This window comes from Passer domesticus, chromosome 2, assembly GCF_036417665.1.
Source record: "Passer domesticus isolate bPasDom1 chromosome 2, bPasDom1.hap1, whole genome shotgun sequence".
Taxonomy (NCBI): Eukaryota; Metazoa; Chordata; class Aves; order Passeriformes; family Passeridae; genus Passer; species Passer domesticus.
Genome location: NC_087475.1, coordinates 84442403 through 84467322, shown reverse-complemented (window position 1 = coordinate 84467322; position 24920 = coordinate 84442403). Strand labels below are relative to the sequence as shown.

Genomic DNA, 24920 nt, shown 5'->3' with positions numbered 1-24920 from the left:
CTGGAGGAGGTCAGGACTGGAGTGACAGCTACCAGGCAGATGGAACGTTTGTACTCAGAGTGTGTTGTCACTAACCAGGCACTCACTGCCACTGGAGTTCAGGACACAGCCTGTCCCTAGCAGACCAGGAAACTCCTGTGAATCCCAACATCCAGATGATCTCTACCAATATCATTTCTATACTAGCTTGTCCTTCTGCTTACATCACCTTTATACACCTTTTCTGTACAGTACAAATGCCCTGCAAAACAGCCCCTAGATGTCAAATCCTTTTGCAGTTGCAGTGGATTGGCACCCAAGGCATTCAGAAAACCATTGGCTGTGCAACAGGCAGACATTGGGAACCCAGAGGGTGAGAAGACTGCCTGGTTCATGTCCCTGTGCTCTATGAAACCAGGTTGCAACTGTGTTTGGGATGTTACTACAGCCAGAGACACAAGCAAAAGTGCACCAGCTGAAATGAATGCATGTCTCAATATTTTAGCCCTTAGTACACCTGTGTAGAGACCACTGGTGATCTAAACCAGAAGGCTAGGCCTGCACAAGCCTGAGTGCAATCTGCCCTCTTAATTAATCCTCATGATCTGTGTTACCTTTTGTATGCATTCAATGAGATTTAGATTTCCTGCATTCTTTTCCCAAATGTGCCACAAAGTTTATGACATCTTGAGTGGAACATTTCCAGCCTGATACAAAGATCACTGCTGCCGAGGGAAACCCTTTTGTGTCTTGCTTTTCCACTTGTAAAATAAAGGTAACAACTCTAATTTATCTACTCACAGAGCTAATTACAGTAACTCTTCGCAGAAGAAAATCACATTACAGCATTCCACCAATGCCTTTATAGAATGGGTCTATCCAAGTTTTTATTGCAAAAAAGCACCCAGTGCTGCAGATCCACAAGGACACTAAAGTGAAGCACTGAAGTTCAAATGAATAACTTAATTACTTTCCATAATTTATTGGACATACACAACTGATTCCGTAGTTCTTCAAAATTAATTCATTATGACCTTGAAACAAAGAAACAGTGTGAAGGACTTTCAGGCTTTCTTTTTTTTCCCCCCACACATAAATTTACAAAACTTCTCAAGATTTGTTAAACATTTTTTCAAGATTTGTTCCCTATTCAGCCATTTTCCAGCACATCTGTGCTAAAAAACCCTCCCCTCTTCAAAGAAAGCTGAACAAGGTTCTGTGGTTCCTGTCTAAATCCACATTCATTGTGACAGCAAGGAAAGCAGACAAATGGTCTGTGTTTACATTGGTCACACTTTTCATATCACTGTATTGTCTTCATTATTTGTGGAGAAAGATGTTTCATATTCAGCATTCTCAGAGATGCAGCAACCTTCTCATCTGTTAAAGATTTTCCCTTGATAGAGCTTTTTAGATTTCCATCCTTTAAGGATCTGCCTATTTGTATTTTGCATGGATCACTATGCATATGTATTTTGCATAGGGAGGGAATAAGTCTGAAATGAGTCAGTATTTTTGCTGTGCTCAAGTGAGATAGTTTGAAAATTCCCCTGGCTGTAGCTTCAGTGAGATCTGAGCAGTTTCCCTTGCAGTGGATAAACACTTTTTCAAGGAATCATCTCTTTGAGGACATTCTCTCTTAAATTATTAAAATATCTGGTGGTTCTTAGTAGCTTGAATTCATCAAAGCTTTTGCATAATAAGCACTCTCTAATTTGAGTGTGTCACATCCATACAGAGGCCAGCATGACCATCCAGCCTGGACTCCCGCATAATGATCATTTGCTGGAGAAATTTCTTTAGTAAGTCCAGCATTCATGGCTCAGCTGCAGCATTGCCTGCAGAGAAGTATAAAATCTTGCTTTAAAGACTTCCATATAAATGATCTATCACAGTCCCTAGCAAAGAATTCCAGTAACTGAGCATTAAAAACTTGTGCCTTACTTTTAAAAAATGTTTCTTATGTAATGTTTGGCTGCACTGGGTAGAGACCATGATCAAGGCACAAATAAATGAGCTTTACACCACTACATGGTGTTCTGATTTTCCCTACAGAAGCTTCCTCATACACATATCAATTTTTCACTGACTCTCCTGTATCAGCATTCCTAGAATTGGCTTAGCTTTACATTTCTCTCCCAACCCCTTGCTATAAATAGCTATGTCTCATATATCATTTAAAGAGAATAAAACATTACTCCTTGCATTCATTTATTTGATTTTACAGCCTTGCCTGTATGTTAATCAAACGCATAAAGTGCTGAGGTGCATAGGTGCCAAGTAAAAGTCAATATTTTACCATGAACCTCATTTATCTGCATTAGCCTGAAACAAGGTAGATCTGTAAATTTGGACATTATTGAATTTAATGACAAAGATCAATTACAGCATCTTTGACAGGACAGGGATTTGTCAGATGAGGGTGAAAAAGCATCACTTCTTCCCAAGGGAGCTTATAAATGCTGGCTGGGTGACACTGCGCATCTCTTCCAGTGGACTGATGCATACAAATTCTTAAATAACAATGGTTTTATTTGAAATACAGAACCACAGTTTAAAAGAATTATAGTGAGTTATAGTGAGCTCTGAGGGACTGTTCAGCAGGATTGGCTGGAATACAAGAAAAAATAACTAGAAAGTAATCAAAGTGTCTTCATGGGAGAGATGCACAATTTGGCTGCAAAACTGAAAGCAATTCTGAACTCAGGCTGATTCTTTCTGTGTCCAGTACACAAATACCAACCAAACTGTTCAATGATCACTGTGGTAGTACAGGTTTTTAATTTACAAAACTCCCCAGAAGCACAAGCACTAGTTTTTGGGAGGAAACTTGGGAAAACATAGACAATAACCTCCCCTGATGAAAACTACTACATTTCATTGAAGCCAATGCCTACAAGTATGTAACACTTCCTACCCACCGTTTAGCACCATGACCTTTCCCCATTACTGTGTAGGACACATTAGTCTGTCCTGCTTGGCTTGCCTGAAATGCAGATAAGGTTTCACAAAGGAAAAACCATTTCTTTTTTCCCTTAGTGTTTTTCCAGACTTCCATCCCAGGGCTGCTAGGTACAATAGCCTTTGAACTTACTAAGAATTGAAGAATTTCAGGGTGTCTCAGGATTGATCATGTATCTCAGTATGTTTTTCCAAATCCTGGAAGCCAAGGCAAACCACATCTCTAATGCTTTTTTAAATTACCAGATAGGCAGAGATTAGTTATGGATCAAGTCTTTAAACATGGAAATCCTGTAACCTTGACACAACTTCATTAGATTGCTTTCACAAAGAAGGGCTGCAGTGTTATATTCTGTGTTTTCACTGGTAAGGTCTATGTAATTCAAAAAAGCAAGCTTTCTTCAAAAAAGAAAGTTATTTTGGGTTGAATAAACCCACCCCTCATGTCACATCTCTGCTTACAAATATAGGAGTACATGTATTGTATAAAGCTGATTTATTAGCATGATAATGAGAGTAGGTAGACAGGTTTTAGTCACATCTGTCCTTCATGGAAGTATTCCAGCCCACACAAACAGCAAGCACAGATCCTGAATACAAGTGCACCACAGCTTAAGCTGACACTAATCTCACTCCTATTGTATCTAGTGAGATGAGACTGAACAAAAAGCACTTGGACAGTTTTGAAATGTAAGGGGACCTTTCTGGACATGCAGGTTAGCCCCACCAAGAGAGCAGCTGTCTGCAGTCATGAGTGAGAACCAGAAAAACAGTAGTGGGAGGCATGTCAGCAAAGCTGAGGACTCAAAGCACAGCCAAATGACCATACAGAGAGGTTCTCCGTTCTGAACAGGAAAGCAAATAGTCAGGTATGATGAAGAGTTACTACAGTTTCTAAGAGCAGGAGTCAACAACCCGTGCAACTTAACTACTGACAAAGCTTAGTCTGTTCCACACACAGCAAGCCAGAAAGTTAGTATGTGTTACTTGAAAGGTGTAGCTGTCATGGTCTACCTGACTACATGCTGCCAAGTGAAACACAAGGAGGTTACCTTCTCACCTGGGACAGAATGAGTTCAGAAATGCTCAGCTACGATGACTCAATGCCAAGTTGTAACAGACCAAGACAAGCATAGTAAACCACCTGCAGTCCTGTGAATATCCCCCAAGGTTAGTTCACACCTCACCTTCAATTAGCCTTCTCCCAACACCAGCAGTGAACTCATGTCGTGATGAACACCCCATGTATGGAGAGGCGAGCTCTGACTCCATGTTTCAGAAGGCTGGTTTATTATATTATGATATATATTATATTAAAATGATACATTAAAACTGTACTAAAAGAACAGAGAGAAAAGATTCATCAGAAAGCTAGAAAGAACAAGAATAGAATGCATAACAAAATCTTGTGACTGCTCACAGCCTCGGCACAGGTGGCTGTGATTGGTCATCAATTGAAAACAATCCACATGGACCAATGGAAGATGCACCTGTTGCATTCCACAGCAGCAGATAGTTACTGTTTACATTTCTTTCTTGAGGCTCCTCAGCTTGCCAGGAGGGAAAAATCTTAGCAAAGGATTTTTCATAAAATATTATAACTACAAACTCAGTCATCGTGGTGTAGAATTTCCTACTAATTTCTTTCAGTCTTTAAGAGAACAGGGCAATTTTGCCCTCAGAATAGCAACACCAACAGCACACAAGGTAGAAAACCCCTTCTACCTAGAGAAGCAGTTTTCTTTACTGGGAGTGAGCCATGCCTTGCCCATCTTTGATGTATCAGAGGACCCCAGGCACCAAAGATCTCCTGGCTCTTGTGAGCATTTATAAGGGGAACATCATGGACTGGCCATCATCAAAAGCTGAGAAACAGAGTTTAATGAGATGTAAATGACAAGAAAGTACAAGCAAGAACTAAAGGTGAGGAGCCTCCATATGTGCTGTAGATCAGCACCACCAGCTGAAGCAGGACTGTCACATTGTCCTGTGCTTCTTTTAGCCACTATTTCATTCACAATATTCCCAGTTACCTGATCTAAATCTGAATCTGTTTAAACTAACTCAGATTATTATGCCTAAAACTGTTTGGGAAACACTTAGCAAGCAACCTGAAGAAGCAAAACACTTTAACAGGAGGAGTGATGAATACATACAGTTAAGCAGAAGACACAAACCTATGGAGATACCACAGCTGGACCTAGAAAGTTATGCTTGGACAATACTTTTTGTTAACATTCATCAATAAAGCCAAGAGATTAAGTGTCTTGAGATTAAGTGTCTTATTTATGCTATAAATCAATTGAAACTTTTTCTTTAAGTAGTTGTATGCTATTTTCTTTTTATTTGTGCATACAAGAAGAAGGTAGATCAGCTCTAGACAAAACAGAATTAAACTGATAACTTTAGGGAAGCCAGATTTGTCTGTTTGAAGTGGTTAAGCCATGCTTGAAGAGATATTCAAACAGGGTAGGTCTCTACTGAGATTTCACATAACCAAATAGAAATGTCTTCAAAAAAATCCTTACATCGTGATCTACAAAAATTATTTTGCTGTTAAGTTGATTTTGAATTCCAAATGCAGACAGCATTAAAAAAATGTTGGTTTGCTTGTACCCCAAGTCTTGGGGACTCCCTGTGTGTGTGGCCTGTGGGGAGACTGATGGTCCTTGGGATTATTTTTTTATCTGTTCCATTACTAGTTTGGATCCTGAAAGTATCGTTCACTGCCTGCCAGTTAATGACATAGCATTAATATATTTATGAACTGTTTCATCCTCATTAGGGTTTAAACTGAACAGAGCAGTTTTTCAGCAGAAATACAACCAGAACTAGTCTCAACTTCTGACACGAAGAGTGGTTTTTTAAAACGCCAAACCCTGGTATTTTATCACCATCTGCTGGTGACAAAGTGTCATCCACTTAAAAAATGTAAAATCAGTCTCTGCATGTACAAAATAATTTTCTCCATAAAGATTCAGATACATTAAATGCACCAGTAAGACATCCATGGAACTCAAGTCCCAAAAAGTCACCTGAGGAACAGATTACATGATCTTCCATACCCTACAAATATTCTGTCATAGCTAAAGCTCTCACAGAACCATAGACAGGTGCTGTCAGATAACACTAACGGAGGCTTCAAGGTTGCTGGTAAGTGAGATAAAATTCGCAGTAGAGACACGAATTTCCTCTCCACCACTGGCAAAGAACAGGTCATGCAAGGTCAATATGCCAGGCACTTCTTTTGCGACCAAACCAGTCATCATCTCTTTCAGTTGCCTAGAGGGTTTTAAAACTATTTCCCAAATCTCAAAAAATCATCTCAAAAAACCATCTCAAAAAATATAGTTTAGTGAAAAGTAAACTATATTCTTCCTCTCCTGACCTCTGCTGCAACCTATTGCCCTTATGCCTTCCCCCATCTTCACTATTCCTCCTTTCCTCCCCTGCACCTCCTACCATACCTAAACACCAGCACTGTGAGCGGGAGAAGAGACTGGATTCCCCCCACTTAAATTCCCATGTAACTGGGGCTCCTCAGATAAATGGCTGAACTGCCAGCACGTCTTCTCTAATTACTGGCAACAAAGTTGCTCTTCCAAAGGACAGTTTCTGCCTTAGAGGAGCCACTGCCTAGAAAGAACAGAAGGAAACTGATTTTAATTTAGGTACTTTCCTCAGGTTGTCAGGTTGGGTAAGAAGTGCTCAGTACTCTCTTCTTGCTTTGGTGCTCAACCTAGAGGCAGCTACAGACAAACTTCTGAAGCCCCACTGAGACTTGTTCAGCAGGAATGGAACCTGTGGTGCAACATAAAATTCTCCTGAGCATGTACAAACTGGGATTCTCCAAATATTTAATATCTAGATACAGGTGACCTTATTTTCACAGCACCTTTTCTGACTCAAGACTACCTGCCAGCAAATTGCAAGTCTCTCCTCTTACAACATGAGGGAATTAGGGCTTCTGAAAAAACAGGTCATGCAAATTTTAATTTTTTTACCTTGAGCAAAACAATGCATTTTTGACCCATGTCTTTGAAACAACAGAAACATTCTGGCTGAAACTTTTACATATATAAAAATATAAATTAATGGAAGTACTTAATGAAAAGAACTTTAGTCCTAATGGTTAAAGTTTGGAAAAGTGGAGAAGAAAATAGGCAAAGGTCCTAATAGTGGAAAGTTATAATGCAAATTAAAATATATTAATATAAAACAGTGCCACCAATTGCACCTGTGTTCACTGTCTCCAGATTTTGATTGCTTTATGAAGTTATTTGAACATACTCAAAAGAGCATAATTAGTATGCAGTTAAGTTGGGCACTTTGGCTCTTTTTCCAGTCTCCAAGTAAATATTCAACCTCTGTAGACTTATCTGGTAACTTTTTCCCAATCACTATTTCTGTAAACAAAATGCTCACTGACTCCAAAAGGGAGAAGATTAACACTTATGGGTCAACAGCCCTGACAAAAGCAGCTACACAACAAATACAGGCTACTGCTCAGCACGAAGACAATTAAAATCTCTTTCTGAAGTGACCTTAGAGCCACTGACCCTGAACCACTTGACATCACATTCCTCCATGCTCCACTAGCCTTGTTCCTTCTCTGTCCCATGAGGCAGCTCCTTCTTCAGCATTACATAACGCTGTCCTTCCTGTCACACCTTTTATCTATCCTAAATGCCCTCAGCCCTATTCCTGGCACCCTACAGCAGCCTCATCTGTGCTCTCAAGGCCGTCAAGGATTCCATGAGCCCTAAGATTCCTCAGCTACACAAACAATTCTTGAAACACCCCAGGCTTGATTGGTCAGGGGAACTGGTCAAGAGTTCATTCTTCTATATCACCTGATCTCATATGGCCAAAAATGAGAGCCTCAACACCTTCCCATTTGGAAGAGACGTGCACCTGTGGGCAGATCTGCCCGGTGCCTTCCTGACTGCTGACAGCTGGAACTGGCTGCAGGGCTGCCTGCTCTCCTGCAGGGAATCTGGGGGAAACGGACCAAGAAATGACAAGAACAATCAAAAAATATGGAACAATTTCTGCACAATAAATGGCTACATAGGCTACAACTCCTCAAGCTGGAAAACATACAATTAAGTTCATTAAATCCTTAATGGCCTGGAGACTACAAAAACAACAGAAAAATACACTGGCAAACAAAGAGAAAAAGGTGTCCAGAGAATGAGGAAAGGAGAACAACAAAACCCACCCCAAACCTACCACATGAATATTTTACAAGCTCTTCCTGCTTCTGCAACTGTGACTAATGTGAAAAGAAGTACAAGAAAATTATGCTTTATTCAGGAAAAAAATTACTTTCCACAGTTCTTGTTCATCCAGGATCCACACCTTACTGCAGTCATGGTTAGATACATGCAGATGTTTCTGGTCTGTCTGTTCAGGTGGGATCCCAAAACATATTCTGGCACACCACCCACCACTATATTGGTGAAGTTTTGTGTCAGTCTGGACTCAACTTGCCTGAGGTTTCTTCCTCTTACTCCTACCTTTGCCTCAGCCAGGAACAGAAACTTCTTCTCAGAGGTTCTCTACAAATAACTGTTTTCTGTGTCATGCCGCTATCTGTCACTATTGACTAGGAAATACCTTCCCTGACTGCACAGAGGGAATGTGCCTGCTCCGTATGACTTTCTTTTACCTAAATGGCATTAAGGCATGGATCTTATAGGGGTGCAAGTGAACATCTGTGCCACAAGTAAGTTCTAGAGCAACTTCCTAAACAGGCTGAGATTAGCTTATAGCAGGGGGAGCAGCAATGGCTCTGCTGCTGTCACTGCACAGAAAGCTCCACAAGTTTAGATAAATAGTAATAAATAAGGTTTAAATTTAATTTTAAAAAAAATGCCTAAGCAAGAGTGCATGAGAGCCCCGATGAGATCAGGCTGCAAAATGGGGTTGCCCTGAGCCTTTTGGACATGGCGTAATCTCAGAGGTTTGCAGCAAGCTGGCAATCTGAGATGAGCTCTTGCCTAATTAACAAATTTCTTGTTGTGTCTCAGTGGCTGCACTGCAGAGCTTGGCCACCCTTCACTAATTTGCAATATCTCAAGCTTTAAAACACTTTCTTTCTTTCCAGTTCATTGGGGCCAGCTGGAAAAGCACCTGCCAAACAGAGAATTCACTTGAAAATGTTCAAATCCAAAATGAGGCCTGGGACTAAGCAGTTCTGCTCTATTGCCTCAATACTTCTTACACCTGGGCTTCTTACTACATGCAAGAGGTGAATGAGGCAGAAATACATATTGCATTCTGCCTGTACAAATAATCATGGGCTAGCATTAGCATTTTTAATAGGTCTTGCTCTCGTAATTCCCCCACATTTTCACACTGCAAGGGACAGGTTGGTTACCCCATCTGGTAGCAGGCACTGGGGTATTAATTTTAAGTTTTTAGCATTTGGAAATGCCTTGCTAAAACTTTACTACCACAAAGTGAGCAACAAAAGCAACACCCTGGGAGCTTCCCCGGTGACAAACCTCTGCCATAAGCCACAGGTGCAGTGCCCAGGGTCTGGGAGGGCTGAGGACAGCAGAAGCTGTCCCCCAAATGTGATCCTGGCTGCAGGAAAGGCCCTGACATTGCCGACAGAGATGGGTCGATCACAGGATTCACAGTCCATAGCAGCACACTGGCATGGTAAAACAGGAGAGGTTTCATAAAGATTTGTGGCAGAAATATAAACACAGGTATGATTAAGAATGAAGCATGAATTAAAATACCCGTGTAAACACCAAATGACACATGAGAACAAGATTGAAAGGAGTGGCTTCTACAGAAAGTGCAGAACACTGCTCTCAGTCCGAGCGAGGAATGACTCGTTTCCATGTGCCCAGCCAGCCTGCGCTCTGACAGCCGGGAGAGCACAAGCCCTGGAGCACAGGAGCTCCCTCAGCCAAAGAACACGGGCGCAGCCCACACCGCGCTAACTTGTGAGGGAACCGCCCTGCAAACAGAGATCTCAAAACAATCTTTGTGTCTTGCGCTGAGGGGAACTTCTGTCATAATTTATGGAGATTTACCAGATGAACTGCTTCTCCTCATCTCCCTGCTCATTTTCTTCCTCTGTTGCCTGATTTCATCCGTGCCCAGACGCCATTATCATGGCCCTATGGCAACTCAGCCTAGGTATAACACAAGGGCAAAAGACTCTGCGGTATTTTACTGAGGACGCTCCTGCCCACGGCCCCTGGCCGGCGGCGGGCCCGGCCCGGGACAGCGGCGGGCAGTGTCACCCTTGCCGCCCATCGCGCACATCAGCGCGGTGACGCGGAACAACTACATCTCCCGTCATGCTCTCACACAGACTCCCTCATGCCGCCTGTGCGCGGCCGCGCGTTGCGCTGTGGGAGTTGTAGTCCGTGGTGGCGGCGCCGCGGAAGTGACTCGGCGGTGCCGGGGTGAGCGGGGCGTGTTGACTTTCCGGGGACGGCGCTCATGGAGGCTCGGGAGTAGCGAGGCGTCTGAGGGGGTTCGCCGGCCGCCGCCATGTTCGGCTGCCTGGTGGCGGGCAGGCTGGTGAGCGCAGCCCGGGCCCGAGCGGGGCCCTCAACCCGCTCGGGGGCGGGGTGGAGCTGCCGCAGGGCCCCCGGCCCCCCCGGGCCCCAGGCGGGGGCCGCGCCCGCCCGGCGCTCGGCTGGCTCCTGCCCCGCGTCCCACAGGCTGCTGCCTTGTCGAGCGTCCTTGCCGGGGGGCGCTTGCCATCCCCCTGGCAGTGTTGTCTCCTCAGAGACAAGCTGGGAGCTTAAAAGAAGCTTTTTAAGGCTAGATTGTGCCTTGGCTGCAAGGATGTGGCATCTCGGGTAAAGAGGAGGGTATCTTTTGCTCTGGCATTCATTCAGCCATCCTTCTGCTGCCTTTCTCAAGGTCTATTGTATTTCCTATGTGAACAGGTTTCCATGATCCTGGGGTTGTGCCAGCCAGGTGGTCAACAGCCACTTCTTAGTGACTTGGCAACCTCTTCTGCACCCTATTTTCCTCCTACGCACATGGGGAGCGAAGGTATTCTGATCCTGTAGTCCCGGGTGGGATATGTGTTCAGTGCAGGTAGAACAAGACTGTTGTGTCTTTCTGGTAATATTTTTTGCAGTTGTTCTTCTGCTGTGTTTGACTTTTATCTGGCTATTTGCTCTTTAGGCTAGTACGTTCCTCACTTTTTGTTATGTACCACTTTAGGTGTATTTCTGTAAAAGGAAATTCGCAGACAGATGAAGATGAAAAACATGTTAATACTAATAAAGGTTTTGTTCTCTTTAGGTACAAGCTGCGCCCCAACAAGTGGCCGAAGACAAATTTGTATTTGATTTACCAGACTATGAAAACATCAACCATGTAGTGGTCTTCATGCTGGGAACTATACCATTTCCAGATGGAATGGGAGGATCTGTCTATTTTTGTTACCCAGACCAGAGTGGGATGGCAGTGTGGCAGCTGCTGGGGTTTGTCACTAATGAGAAGCCAAGTGCCATCTTCAAAATTTCTGGTCTGAAATCTGGTAAGACTGGTAGAACATAGCAGTGGGTGCGACAGATGTGTTCCTGAATGCATGAGGGATAAATGTTTGAAGGTTGCTTTGAACAAAAAGCTACTTAAAAAGGCAGCACATTCTGTGTTTTCAGATAGTTTTGAGCAGGTGCACTAGAAGCAGCCTGTCATCTTCATGGACGTCTGTCTGTGTGTTACTGTTCTTTGTGAAATTTCTCTCTCATCTTCTCTTGTGTGTGGTGTTGATCTGGAAATTCTTCTAAGCAGACCTGATGTGGTTTTGTCCTCTGCATAGAGGAAAAATGATCCTGTAACTTCCCTGCCATGTTTTTAAGTGTTTGTCTAGACATGCCAGCAGCATTTTCTTTCAGCTTCCTCTGCTAAGTGGTTGTACTCTTTGTAGCACAGACAGGTATTGCAGGGAGTGGAGCCTGGCAGTGATTTCTGACAGCTGGCACAACCCAGCCAGGGGCACTTTCTCTATAGAATTGTCCAATAGAGGGTGACCTCATTGGAAAGCAGCTTTCCAAATGTTTTCATTCTTTTGGTACATTGAGTAAAGTGTGTGTGTGTGTGTTTGTGTGCATTTGTTTTCCTGAATACGAGGGGTGTGCTGTGTGCATTATAAAAATGATGAGACATTCCAGTGGCATACCTTTGTTGTATGAAAGGGACAGATACATCAGTCAAGCAGCTTCAAGTGCTACAGTGATAAAGTAGTGCACATCTTTTGTAGGCTTGGATGTGGTCTACATCTTTAACTCGAATTTCTGTTGAATTAAGCATTGAAGTTGCTCTGCTAAAATGTATTCATTCATAACATGACATGCTTTCTTTTGGGTCAGTCCTGGGTGTTACAGTATGGTTGAGATAAGGGCTCTCGAGCTGCAGAGCAAAATGAGTTCTAATCATACACATTCCTCAAAATTTTGGGCTTTCTTCGGAAGAGGGAGCAGCTGCAGGAAGGGTGCAAGGGGATGTGGTTTTGTGTATCCCAAAGCTGTGTGGTTAGTGTAACAGTAAAGCATATCTCCAGTGCTTTTGGTGTATATTTCTCATGCTTGAAAGACTCACTGGTATATGATCTCAACAGCTTTGGAGGAAAATACATTTTCAGATGCTTTTTGCATGATTAGCCATAATTTCCGAGTAAGGGCTGTTCTCAAGGAAGAGCTCAGTGACATAACTGAACACATTTGCAGCGCCTTGAAGCACTGCTGTGCTTGATCTGAGCAGCAGAGAGCTCTGCCATTCCCACTGTCTGCAGCCTAGCTCTGACTGTGGACTCAGTCTAAACAATCTAAGTTTCCATGGTCATAAACAATTTTAATGTGGAGAAGACAAGGTGACAGAGAGCTGGAATCACTGAGAGACATTGCTGATACTTGAACTCTGCATTTTGGGTTTAATACCTGGTTGAGAGGACCAAAGGTGTGTCCCTGTCAGCTCCCTGGGAAGCAGTGGTTGTAGCAGAGTTTCATTTCACACATGAAGAAGGGTCTTAGAAATGCTCCCTGCCTTGGAATTGAAAGGGTTTTTTTTTGTTTTCAGTTGTGCCTGAAGGTGTGGTAGAAATAGAAAACAAACTTTGGACTTGTATTTTGCCCCCTTACTGGGAATGGGTTCAAAAATGGGATACAAGTTAGAGCAGAGCCTTTTCCATGACAGACTTTTCTGCTGTGGTGCTGTTTATGCTCTAATATGATGCCTGCATTTGAGGCCTACACATGGGTAAGGGTTTTATTGTGGTTTGGTTGAAAGGTAATGAGGGCTCAATCATTGAATTAAGGGTTCAATGAAGGGAAAGAAATGGGTGGGAAAATACTTTTCTGATGCACTGCTCTGCAGTGATGTAATGTGTTGGAGAGTGTAGGGTCTGAATACAAAACACTGAGCTTGTATTTCAGTACTGTTTAACGTTCTCTGCATTTGTAAGGTTTGGAATGCTAATTGAAAGAGCCTAGCATGGAAAACGTGGAGTGTATTTCTCCTAGTGTGAGGGTGGCCATGGATGCTTTTATTTCACACTTTTAGGCAGACATCTTTCCAAGGCCGTGGTTCTGTGGGAGTTCTTGGAAAGTGAATGGAATGGCTGTGTTTTATTGTTTGTATCATGACTGTCTAAAGTAATCATACATTGTAACAGAGCTTGTTGCTTGAAGATGTTACATTTTTATTGAAATGCCAGTTTCTCCGGTGAAGATGTTACAAGATGCAAATCTTGTACCAGCTCTGTTGCTGTTGGGATATTAAAAATGAACTTGATACTTAGTTTCTGATAGCTTGTATCAAGCAAGCCTCTATCAACGGCAAATGTGAGATCATATGGCAATAAAATGGCGTTTCTCAAAAGAGGTTCGAAGTAGCATTTCAGGAAATGAACTCTCTTCTTACTTTGCGTTAAAGTAACATTTTAATAGCAGTGCTTTACTCATAAGGTAGCACTATATTGCACTTGAAGGATCTGGACTAAGAAGTAGCATTTCAGTTGAAAAGGGAGCTGAGTTTGTGAGTGTACTTCCTGTATGGGTTGGCTGTTTGCTTCTTTGTGCCTTGTGTCTCTGCAGAGGAATGCTTGAGTTCCTGAGGTCTTCAGTCCTGATCTCAGTTCAACTGTTTTTGCTGGCTGAGTTTTTGACTAAGTAAGATGGTGCTTTTGATCTCCATTAGCCTTTCTGGCAGTTTAGGATGGCACTGACTGGTCTGCAGGACAGCTCTTGATTAGCTTTGCTTTCTCCTGCTAGTAAGAGGCCAGAGAGTGCTGCAGAAACATTGTGTTAAGAGTGTACTTGACCATTGTGTTCCCACAAATGCAGGTGCAGCATTAGTGTTTGTTTACTGATTGCACTCTGGTCCCACAGGCCTTTTCCCTGCATTTTCCCTTAGAGATGCTGACAGAAGAGTACATGATTTAAGTGACTCTGAGTGTCTGTCCTTGTTTGCAGAGACCTTGGCTGAAACTGGGACTAAAAGTATGGGTTGAGAAAGGTCAGAAGGAAGGGCAGAGGGCTGGGATGATGCCCGTGTTTGTGGCATGCAGTTTGGGGATGGTTCCTTGTTTTCTTTGTGGCACTTGCGAAGTCAGAGGTCTTTCTGTTTCATGACTGTTTATTTGACCTTTGCTGTTTTTGGTGGGTTTTAGCAGTTCGGATGAGACCTGGGGCTGGCAGGCCCTCCATGAGTCAGAGGGATTGTAAACCAGTGTTCTCTACTTTCTCAGAGCATGTTTACTAGAACCTGACTTTAATGAGTGAATCAAACAACTGCAGCAGTGCTGCATATTTCTTGTTTATCTGCAATGGCCCAAATGTGAATTAAAAGCTTGGTTCCTGTAGAGAAAGATTCTGTTGTCTTTTCACTCACTGATCGTATTCCCTCTTGAATCCATTTACTTCATAGGGAGCTGTAAAGTCATGTTTTTCTGGTTTTTAGAACTATTTCCTTATGATCTGTTGTGCTTTTTAAATGTACCAATCACACTGTTCCATCTGTTGTGCTCGTGTGTACTTTTGCCTGTGCTCAGACTGTGGTTTTTCTCTATTTCCTGGGATAGGGAGATCCCTCTGGTGGGAGCTGGGGAATGCCTTGTACAGGAGAAACACGGTGGTTGAAGTTACACAGCCTTTATGTGTGTGCCAAACCTAACGTGTGCTGTTCGTGGTGCTTTCAGGGAAGGGAAGTCAACATCCCTTTGGTGCCATGAACCTCCCACAGACACCAACAGTGGCTCAGATTGGAATCTCAGTGGAACTGCTGGAGAACCTGGCCCAGCAGACTCCTGTTGCAAGTGCTGCTGTGTCATCAGTAGATTCATTCACAGAGGTAGCCTAGACTTTCCATTTTCAGAAATTCTCTTTCCATGGAAGTCTCAAGAATTGAGCCTCTGAAGCACTAATTGGGGAGTGGGTAGGGGATGCTGTTGGGGATGGCAATAGAATTGTAAGCAACCTAGTAATTGTCAAATAATTTGGTTGGATGCTTTGGTACTATGAAATTGCTTTTTCTTACACTGAAAAACTGTGTCCTGTAAAAGACTGGAATTTGCATCCTCAGTGACATGAGGCCAAGAGTTCAATTGTGTCACTCTACTCTAAAATTATTTATGATACTTCTTGTAGGAGCAGCTATGATTAAATACATGTAAGAGAGAGTGAATCTTTGGTGATTCGTAGATGCTGAAACTTCAGTATGTAGACTTGCGGGGATAGTCCAAAAATTACAAGTTAAGGCAAATGTGGACATGGATACAGAGAGATATTAAGGTGCACCGCTTTCCCTGGAGAAATCCTTCTGATGGAGCTATGCAAAACTACAGAATGATGCCCTTTCCCACAGAAAGATTTTTGTTTTTCCCAGTGCCTTCGCTGTGGATCAGGTCTTGGGCTAAATATGTGCCATTTTTTATCCCAGCCTGTCCATTGGTTTGAAGCTCTGGAAATCCTCAGCCAGCTCTGGCAGTTAGTTGGCAGTCTGACAGCAGTCCAAGGCAAGCCAGACCTGCATAGTGGGTCTTGATTTCCCTGACACTGATGGCTCTGGCATTTTCTTCTAACATTTCAGCAGCTGGTGTGGCTTTTCCTCAGGCCTTTTTTACCTTCTCACTTTCCTTCCAGGTGCTTGCTGAGGGAGACTGGTAATGGTACAGTAATCCTGATACTGTAGTTGATGTTCTTTGGCAGTTTATACACATTGTAGCTCCAAATAGGTAATGTTTCTGACAGAAAGTTACCATGACTAGGAGTTGGCCAACAGCTATTTTTGCATGCTACAGTTAATTGCACTTTTCTGGAGTTGTTAGGGGCTAAGGACACGTAAATAATATTTCTGATTCCACCAATTTTTATTGTAGCAGTAGTTAAGTTATGAGAAATAATGTGCCACATCAGGTCATTTGGAAGGTGGCTCATGGATTTTTCTGTCAGTAATATTTAAAGAAAAAAAAACACCTCATGATTGCATAACATTTTTACAAATGTAATTTTCAGTTCAGTAAATTGTTCTGTTAAAAAAGAGCAGCATCTAACTGAGCATCTTAAATGAAATTGTAATTGCCTTCAAGGAATGCAATTGACCCAAAAGGTGAGGTATTACTTAATCCCTACAGAGAAAATGTGTGAGGTCAAAGTGAAAAGAAACCTTTGAGGGAGTAAATTGCAGAGGAAGGGCCTATATGACTGGGAGCATATTTGTGAATAACTAATGGCTTTCATTTAATATTTGACATCAGCTCTTTGGAACTGCTACATTATAGCAATAAAAGTATTTTTAAAATGGCAAAATCATCTGTTGGTACCCTAAGTTAAGGAGTTGCTCTCCTATTACATTTTTAGTAAGTTTTATGAAGATTTATGATTGAATATGTCTTTTTTATGTGTATAAACATATATATAAAAAAGAAGTAGGACAAAACCATAGAGTTCTGCATATGAGTGAAATGAGACTGAGGGTAGGATTCTGGGATATGATTTATTCTGCTCCTTTTGTCAGAGGGGAGCACAAGACTGTGCACTTATTAACTCAGGCTCCGTTTTCCTGTATCATTTCACTGTCTATGAAATTTTCTATACGAAAATTCCTTGTTCTCCCATCAAAACAAAGCATAACTTTTTGTTTGTTTGTTTGTTTTTGGTTTGGGGTTTTTTTGTTTTTGTTTGGGGTTTTTTTGTTTTGTTTGGTTTGGTTTGGTTTTTGGTTTTTTGTTTTTGTTTTGTTTTGTTTTTTAAATAGAGGAAATAAGGAGGTACTGTAGACTTGTATATTTGTAGACTGGCTGGGAATGTCCTACATTCCAGCCTCATCCTCTGCACATAGGTGACTTGTTATTTCTTGGCCTCTCACTCATTTCTTTCCTAGTCCTACAGTTTAGGAGTGCCCTGTGCATCCTTTATGTGTTTTCCCCACAAGACCTTGTAGTAAAAGAATCCAGAACAGCTGCCCTTCTGTGGGGAATGCTAAAGGAAATTGCCCTGTCACTGGAGTCTGATGAGCTGTAAATAGATTGCAGACTTTTCTTTCCAATCATTTAACAAGTGTTTTTCTGGGAGCTGGTATGGCAGCTTTGGCCCAGTCTGGAGTTCTTCTGATTTTTCAGTTTGGAGGGGAGAGACAGCTCTTGTCACTGCATCACTTTTTTGTGACAATCAGAAAATGTTCTTCCTAAAGCTGTTTGTCCAGTTAGATGAAACGGAGCAGGGAGAGGGCAAGGGAAGATTCTTAAAATGATTTCTGGATGCCTGATGGTTCTGAGGGCAAAAGTGAAGCTTAGGATGTTTTGATGTTTCTGGACCTACTACATCCACTTTCCCACTGTGTTTTACATGTCAATGCAAAAATTACTTTATGTAGTAGCTGTATATCTGTTAAACTTTTGCACAAAGTTCAAATTGAAGAAAGAACTTCCTTAAAGTATCTCTTTTTTTTTTTTTTTTCAGTTCACTCAGAAGATGTTGGATAACTTCTATAACTTTGCTTCCTCGTTTGCTGTTACTCAGGCACAGATGACCCCAAATCCTTCTGAAGCTTTCATTCCTGCAAATGTAGTTCTGAAATGGTAATGACAGTGATCTCTAGTAACAAATGTTCTTTTTTTCTAGGCATTAGACCATCATTTCTAAGCACTGAACTATTGTCATGCTATTCAGTGAGATGATGCAGAAGTGTTTAAAATTGTTGTTGTTTATTTCTAGTATAGAGAGGTCCTGCCCACTGTTTTTATATTTATTTGTCAGGGTTGTTTTTTTTTTGTTAGAAAAGTGCTATGCAACCAAAGAAACGTTTTTGGTTCTAAAAAAGTTGCCTTTGACATATGCGCATTTGCACTGTGTTGCTGATAATGCAAATGTTCTGGAGTTGTGGGAAGACAGCACACTGATACTTGTCAATTTATGCTTATTTGTTTTAGTCTCTATAGGTGCCTTAAGAATATGTGAGAGGTGATGAAATCATGTTACTAGTTGACCTGGTTCTGTCACCAGAATCCTTGAGTGTAAATACACAAGTCCCTCTGGGAGTTGTTTTCCAGGGACTGGTTTAATAACTGTCTGAGGATAGCCTGTGTAGTCTGGACATAAATTGTGAGCTGCAGGCAATCCTTTAGGTTATCTGAAAATGCCTTTCCTATCATTTTGGCCTTATTTGTTTAGCATCTGCAGTATTAACCTAAGCCCTTTCAAAATCACTGTTTGAGACTATCTGAATACAGTTTTATCATTAGTAAGATCTCATGAATATGCAAGCAGTTGATGAGAGCCATAGGTATTGTTTGGGAGTGTAATTTGATGCAGATGCCTTGTGTTTAGAAGGTAACTACAAACTCCATGAACTGTATGTGGGTAGGGTCTCTGATGTGACTGGTCAGTGCCTGGGTGAGGCTGAATTGGTTTGAAACCCTTCAGTCTTTTCTCATTTAAGCTAGGCTATGAACTATGAGGTATAGGAGAACATTTTGTGGTTTCCTTTGTTTCAGTGGCAGTACCTTTTGATTCCTTACATTTTGAGTTTGTAAGGATTAAAAGGGGGGTTTAACTTTTGTGGCTCAAAGCCTATAGGCCTCTCTATTTTTTTTTCTTGTAGAAAGGCACAGAAATAGTATATTTTTGTCTCTTTCTTCACTATATGTCAACAGTGAATTCTGATGCTGTTTGTTTATGGTTTGCTTGATTTTGTGAGTATGGAAAGTGAATTTAGGACAACACATTTGCATTATGTGTTAGAGAATTACATTTCCTCATATGATTTTACTAAAACATTACCATCCAGCCTCAGATTCATGTATTCATTCATGATTTCCTAGCCCAAAAAAAGGTTATGCATAAAACAGCCACTTATAACTCATGGACTTGGTTAGGTTGGAACAGACCTTTAAGATGAAATCCAACCATTCACCTCCTGCTGCCAAGTGCACCACGAACCCAGGGCCAATAAAATATGTCCACATGTCTTTTAAACACCACCAAGGACGGTGGCTCCACCACTTCCAGTGCTTGACAACCCCTTCAGCAAAGAAAATTTTCCTCATATTCAATTTAAATTAACTTTAAATTTTACTAAGCTTGAATGACTCTCTTCTGGGATACTGCTTTAACAAAATCCATCTTGGTGAAATAAATAAGTCTAACTGCAAATATTCTAGATATGCAAATGGATTTGGGATTTACTGATTCCCTGGTGTAAAATAGATGTAATTTATCATGTTCTCTGCATAGACTAAATTATTTGTACCCTTTTTTAAAAACACAATTTTATATGCAGCAGCTGGGGGTTTATTTGTTTTTTTTTTTCTAGGTATGAAAACTTCCAGAGACGTCTGACACAGAACCCTCTCTTTTGGAAAACATAAGCTTAAATTCTGTCATTTGGAGTTCTTTCTAAAGTGTTACCTGAAAGATGCATCAAGTAACTCTACTGAAGAATTTCGGGGGGGAGGAGAGGAAAAACCCAAACAACGATTAGTCTAAATAGACAAACTAGTAACTTTTATATTACTATTGAACAGTATTTAAAATTAAAATCAATGAAAATTACTAGTCTGCATGTTGGTTTATTTAATTGAAATGCTTGGCTGCAACAAGAAATCAGTGTTCCATGTAGAAATATTTCTTTGAAACTGCATTTAAAGTGGAAAAAATTATAAGATGAAAAATGGCAGCACTGTGTCATACTTGTGTGGTGCTTTGGGGTGTTGTACACAAACTGAACGCAGGTTTTTCCTTCTTTACCTCATTTGAAGAGTGATCAGGCAACTGTGAATATGCTGATGGTTTTCCTGCTGATACTTGCACTATAAGTTCTTCCACTTTGTGGAAAACTAATATTCTTGTCCCCAGCTCATATAAATGGTACAGCAGTACTTCCCTCTTTGGCAGTAAGACACTATTGAGCTTAATCTTGGAGTACCTGTCTTTAACTTTTCCTGTATGAAAATGTAATGAAGAGGAATCTTTGGGAACTTTGGCTGTGCTAGAAGAATTATTCCCAGTAATAAAAGAGTAAAATCTTGTTTCTCTTAGAAACAGATGTGGGGTGTCTGATAATGCTGTCTAGGCTACTGGCATCAAAGGCTGTCACATTTGCTCATAAATCCATAGAATTTTGTGGTGGTCTGAGTGGTTCTCATGACAAGTGCAGTTTCTGTTAGTGCCACACATGCCCATGTATCTCATAGGTAAGCTGCAGCTGGCTCTTCTGTTCACTAGACTGAACAAATACTGAATGAAGAGATACTATTTTGAACAACAGATCTTGCTTTTTGAAGTTACTTTCTGTAACCAAGGATTAAGACTTGTTCCAAACCACTGGCATGAAAATAAAAGTTTTTACTGGTTTCGTTTACTGGGAAATGAAGCCTTTAAGGAGTCCTTTATAAAGTCAAGTCAGCCTTAGATACACTTGTCCTGAGAACAGAAACTCAGTCCTTTGAGCATGTTTAGTGACACCCTGTGTCATTTCTGCCTCAGCTTGAAATGGACTCTTCCCTTGCATAAAAGCAGAGGGACTCAAGGAATAAAAGGAATGAGCTCAACCTGGGGCCCAGAAGAGGAGGAAAACAAACTGATAAAACCCAGGAAATCTGCTGTAAGAACAGCTTTTGAAAAGTAAAACTAATTCTCCCCCAGGTAATTTATGGAACAAAGCTCAGGGTTATTTCCTGGAAGCCATGGCACAGACCCAAGCCCTGAAAAATTTGGGTTGCCTGCTTGGCAAGGCTTAATTTTCTCAAAGACACAGTTGTAGGCCAAATGTTTGTAGAGAAGCAGCAGTGAAGGAAATTAGCAGAGGCCCAGGCTGAACTCCCTCATCAGAATGGGTCATTAGGATAATTCTGTGTGACCTGTCAAATTCTGCTGTAAGATGTGGTCGTTTTGTCACACAGGTGGCAGATGCCTCACCTTGCTGGTGAGAGAAGTGGATCAGATGGGACAAGAGGGACCAAATGGAAGTTGGGAATGGTCAATGCTCAGCTTCTCACACTTCTAAGGAAGGATCTGGCTGGTGTGGAAATAAGTAGTTAACACTTCACAAGCCATTGCAAGGCATCAGGAGTTAGGGAATATGTGTCTGCATGATGTAGTAGACTCACTCCAACAGCACAGTTTAATTGACAAAGGAGTGATTTATTTGTAAGAGAAAGAGGTACTACCTACAACTTCCTCATCTGACTGGCCAGAGCTGCCCTCTATGAAATAATCCTCATGTCACTACTCCTTGCTGCAACTTCTCTGGCCCTCACTATCTGACATGGTTTGGTGAAGAGCAAGTCATAGAACTACAGGTATTTAAACCCAAGAGCCCTGTTTGGGCACAGGCTGTCACTCTGCTGCTCACTCTTCTAGTTATAACAAGCTACTTCTGTTCTGACCAAAGCTGCATTCTGGTTATTCCAGATGCTGGTGGGATTGTTTTTTGGGCTTCAAGAAGCCAGGCACACCAGACTAGACCATGTGGGTGGGATCACTAAGTCCAGCATGAGTGCTGTGGCTGCTCTTGCTACTGCTCCAGTCATTAGGGCTGTAAATGAAAATATGAATTATATGGGGTTTGAATAATTCAGTGCTTCTAGAACTTCTCCCCGTGCTGTAGCCACTGTGGGTTCAGCAGGTGGTGTCTCTGAGCTCACTGAATGGAGCACATGCTTGAGAGCATCATTGTAAATTACTTTTCTTTCCTGCTGTGACTGAGTTTACAGATCAGAAACTCACAGAGAGAAGTCTATCCCCCTTCAGTATCAGTATTTTGCCTTTCACAACTGCTGTGAACGTAAGAACTGATTCATTTCTACAGGTTGTGTGGATGTCCAGACTGTGCTTCTCAAGCATAAGTGCTTTTTCTTTCTCAGGTTTGAAGCATAGGATTATGGTGGGTGAGTTTCACTAGCTCTGTGAGATCCTATCATATGATCCTGGTTAGGATGCGAAACAGGCATTCAGTTTGTCTATGGAATTTTAGTTTCAGAAACCCCAGGGTCTTCTAACCTGTCTCCCAACAATACTTCTTATCTCAACATTGTGGTTGTAAAATGGGAGAACAGGATTATAGGAAAAAAAATCTGAGGAGAAACAAAAATACATACATGTATCTATTTTGCCTTTAACATGTTATGTATATCTATATATAGATTAATTTTTTTTTCTCCACACACAAAATACTAAAATTCTTTTCCCCAGGTATAGCCAGAGGTATAATGCCGTAATAATATTAACCTCAATGTAATACAAATTATTTTGTAATGATCCTCCTACATTTAATTTTCCCATTCCCAGTTTCTAGATACTAGGGAGTTCAGGTTTTAAAGAGAACCTGTAAAAAAAAATAAAATACTGTCTACTGATCGTTAGGCTTTGAGGCTAACACACTTTTCCATGCCAAACTCAGAACCATGACAAGGGTAGATATATTTCCCTCCATTTTGGGACATTTTCCCAATTGTTTTCCTTTCCAAGGCAACAGGAATTGTTAGAGTGGGAATTCTTGCCACAAGGGCCCTACCTGTTTCTACATGTGCCCTCACGTTACCACCATGCCCAGATAAAAATTTAAAAATACAGGAAGCAACAAAGCACATATATTGCTGCTGGCTTATACAGAAATAGATGCAAAATTAATGGCAAATAGTCAAAATTCTAATTATGCAGGGGATTTGTTTATTTCTTTTTAAAAAGTTGTTTCATTTCTTCATTGTAAATACTTTTCTGACACAGCTCATGGTGACAGCAAAGCATTCTCAGGTGAACCTGTGTCTGTAGCACTTGCAGAGGAAGTTAATTCCTTGACATTTAGCCATGGAAACAGAGCTCCCCAATACAATCAGTGGTGAAACATAAGCATGAAATGCACCAGAGAAAGCAAGCACTCCTACCTATACTAGGAAGGGCAAATTCGATCCATATTTGCATAAAATTTTTTTGGCTTAACATTAAAAGCCTCAAGAAGAACCAGATTTAAAACTTGCATTACTGGTGATGTTCTTTATTCATTCACCACCAGATGGAGCATCACCCCAGGAACCAGGACCATGCTCAGAGAGAGAGAGACCTTTTAAGTGAACCACTGATTTAACTATCAGGAACCTGTTTTGTATTCCTACTTCCAGCTGTGGTACAAACCTTCTTGCTGTCTCTGGGCAAAGTCTCTGCCTAAAAGTTAGAACTGTAGTCCAAGCCTACCATTTATGCAATTTCTAAGTTTCTGAAACTTGGTAGAGTAAGACAGGCTGCCAGGTACCTCTACTCTTCAGTTTTTTTTTTTTAAATCTCTTCAGGGAGATACTCAGTGTGCAATAACTGAGGGAATCAGCAACTTTCAAATTTTAGTATGCTGTTCATGCAGAGTTCATAAAGAACAGACCTCTGTAACAACACTTTCAGCCTCTAAAATAGTTTCCTGACTGTACTGCAGTTACTCATCACCCTGACTTTACCCCTCCCTCACCTGTCTTGAGATGGGGAACAGAAGGAGTCAATTACAGAATTTGTCATAGAACAGATCTAAAGGTAGCTTGAAGACAATGGAGAAAAACACATGTTCTTTCAGGCTATTTTTGGTAGGTTTCTCCAATACTAGGGTTAAACCACACTTAAATTGTTGAAAAATTTAGGCACTGGAGCACTTAAGGTATGTTTCACAAAGTATATGTTAAAAGGTGAAAAGGTTTTGGAAAATATTAAACTCTTCTTTAAATTATTTTGCAATTATTATAACTTTAACAGCTCTGTATCTTCCAGAAGACACACAATAATTTTAATATTTCTCCCTTTTTTTTAGTCTAGAACTAGGCAACTGTAGGTAGAAAACATCCTAATGAAATAAATACATAAGTTTTATATCCACTTGAGCTTTATCAGTCTGATTGTTGACAAAGAGACTTTTCCTCCCTGTTGTGTATTTTCAAGATATTATTAGCTCTACATGCAGATGGGGCTGACTGTTGTAAAGGAATATTTTCTCCCCTTGGTTACAGCTTTACTTACACAAATCCTTCCCCTCATTAATACTGTTCATCCGATTTCAGCTCCATCCAGGTCTCTCAGGGCAAAGCTCCTGGAACATTTGTCTGCATTGTAAGACAGTCTTCAGTACATTTTCAAATTAAAACAGAAGTCAAAGCTGACCCTAAATTTGTTAGGCCTCCTTCCAGTCAAGCACCACCCTTCCTTTCCTTCCTCTCAAACAGAGCAGCTCATTTGTCAGAATGTACTACTTCTGTCCCAAAACAACACCCATGGCTGAGAAATCCCTACAGCTTTTGTATCCCAGTTCACTCTCAACCCCAGCCATGGGAAAGCACAGGAGACTGTCTAATGCCATGCTACTGCAAAGCATTTGCAAAGGCTAAGTGGCACCAGCCTCCAACCCAAGTGTTCTTAGTATAGCTAATTCAATCAAAGCTATTTCCTTGAGGCTGCAGGAAGCCTGAGCACTCCCACTGCCTTTCTGGAGTGCTCTTCCAACCACACCCCAGCCCCATAACT

At 41.3% G+C, this 24920-nt stretch overlaps 1 protein-coding gene across 6 annotated transcripts; it reads left to right on the top strand.

Annotated features, from left to right (window-relative positions):
• The first annotated feature begins 10299 nt into the window (after positions 1-10299).
• Positions 10300-19976, top strand: HIKESHI (heat shock protein nuclear import factor hikeshi). 6 transcript variants are annotated; one of them, XM_064409690.1, is made up of 6 exons: positions 10352-10370; positions 10863-10971; positions 11227-11464; positions 15125-15276; positions 17886-18004; positions 19738-19976. In XM_064409690.1, the coding sequence occupies exons 3-6, from the start codon at positions 11314-11316 to the stop codon at positions 19790-19792; spliced, it is 477 nt and encodes a 158-aa protein (XP_064265760.1). In that variant the 5' UTR covers positions 10352-10370; positions 10863-10971; positions 11227-11313; the 3' UTR covers positions 19793-19976. The 6 variants fall into 6 exon arrangements, with proteins under 6 accessions (XP_064265762.1, XP_064265760.1, XP_064265758.1 ...); XM_064409688.1 differs by having other exon boundaries at positions 10366-10488; XM_064409689.1 differs by lacking the exon at positions 10352-10370 and adding an exon at positions 10499-10772.
• Positions 19977-24920: the final 4944 nt, after the last annotated feature.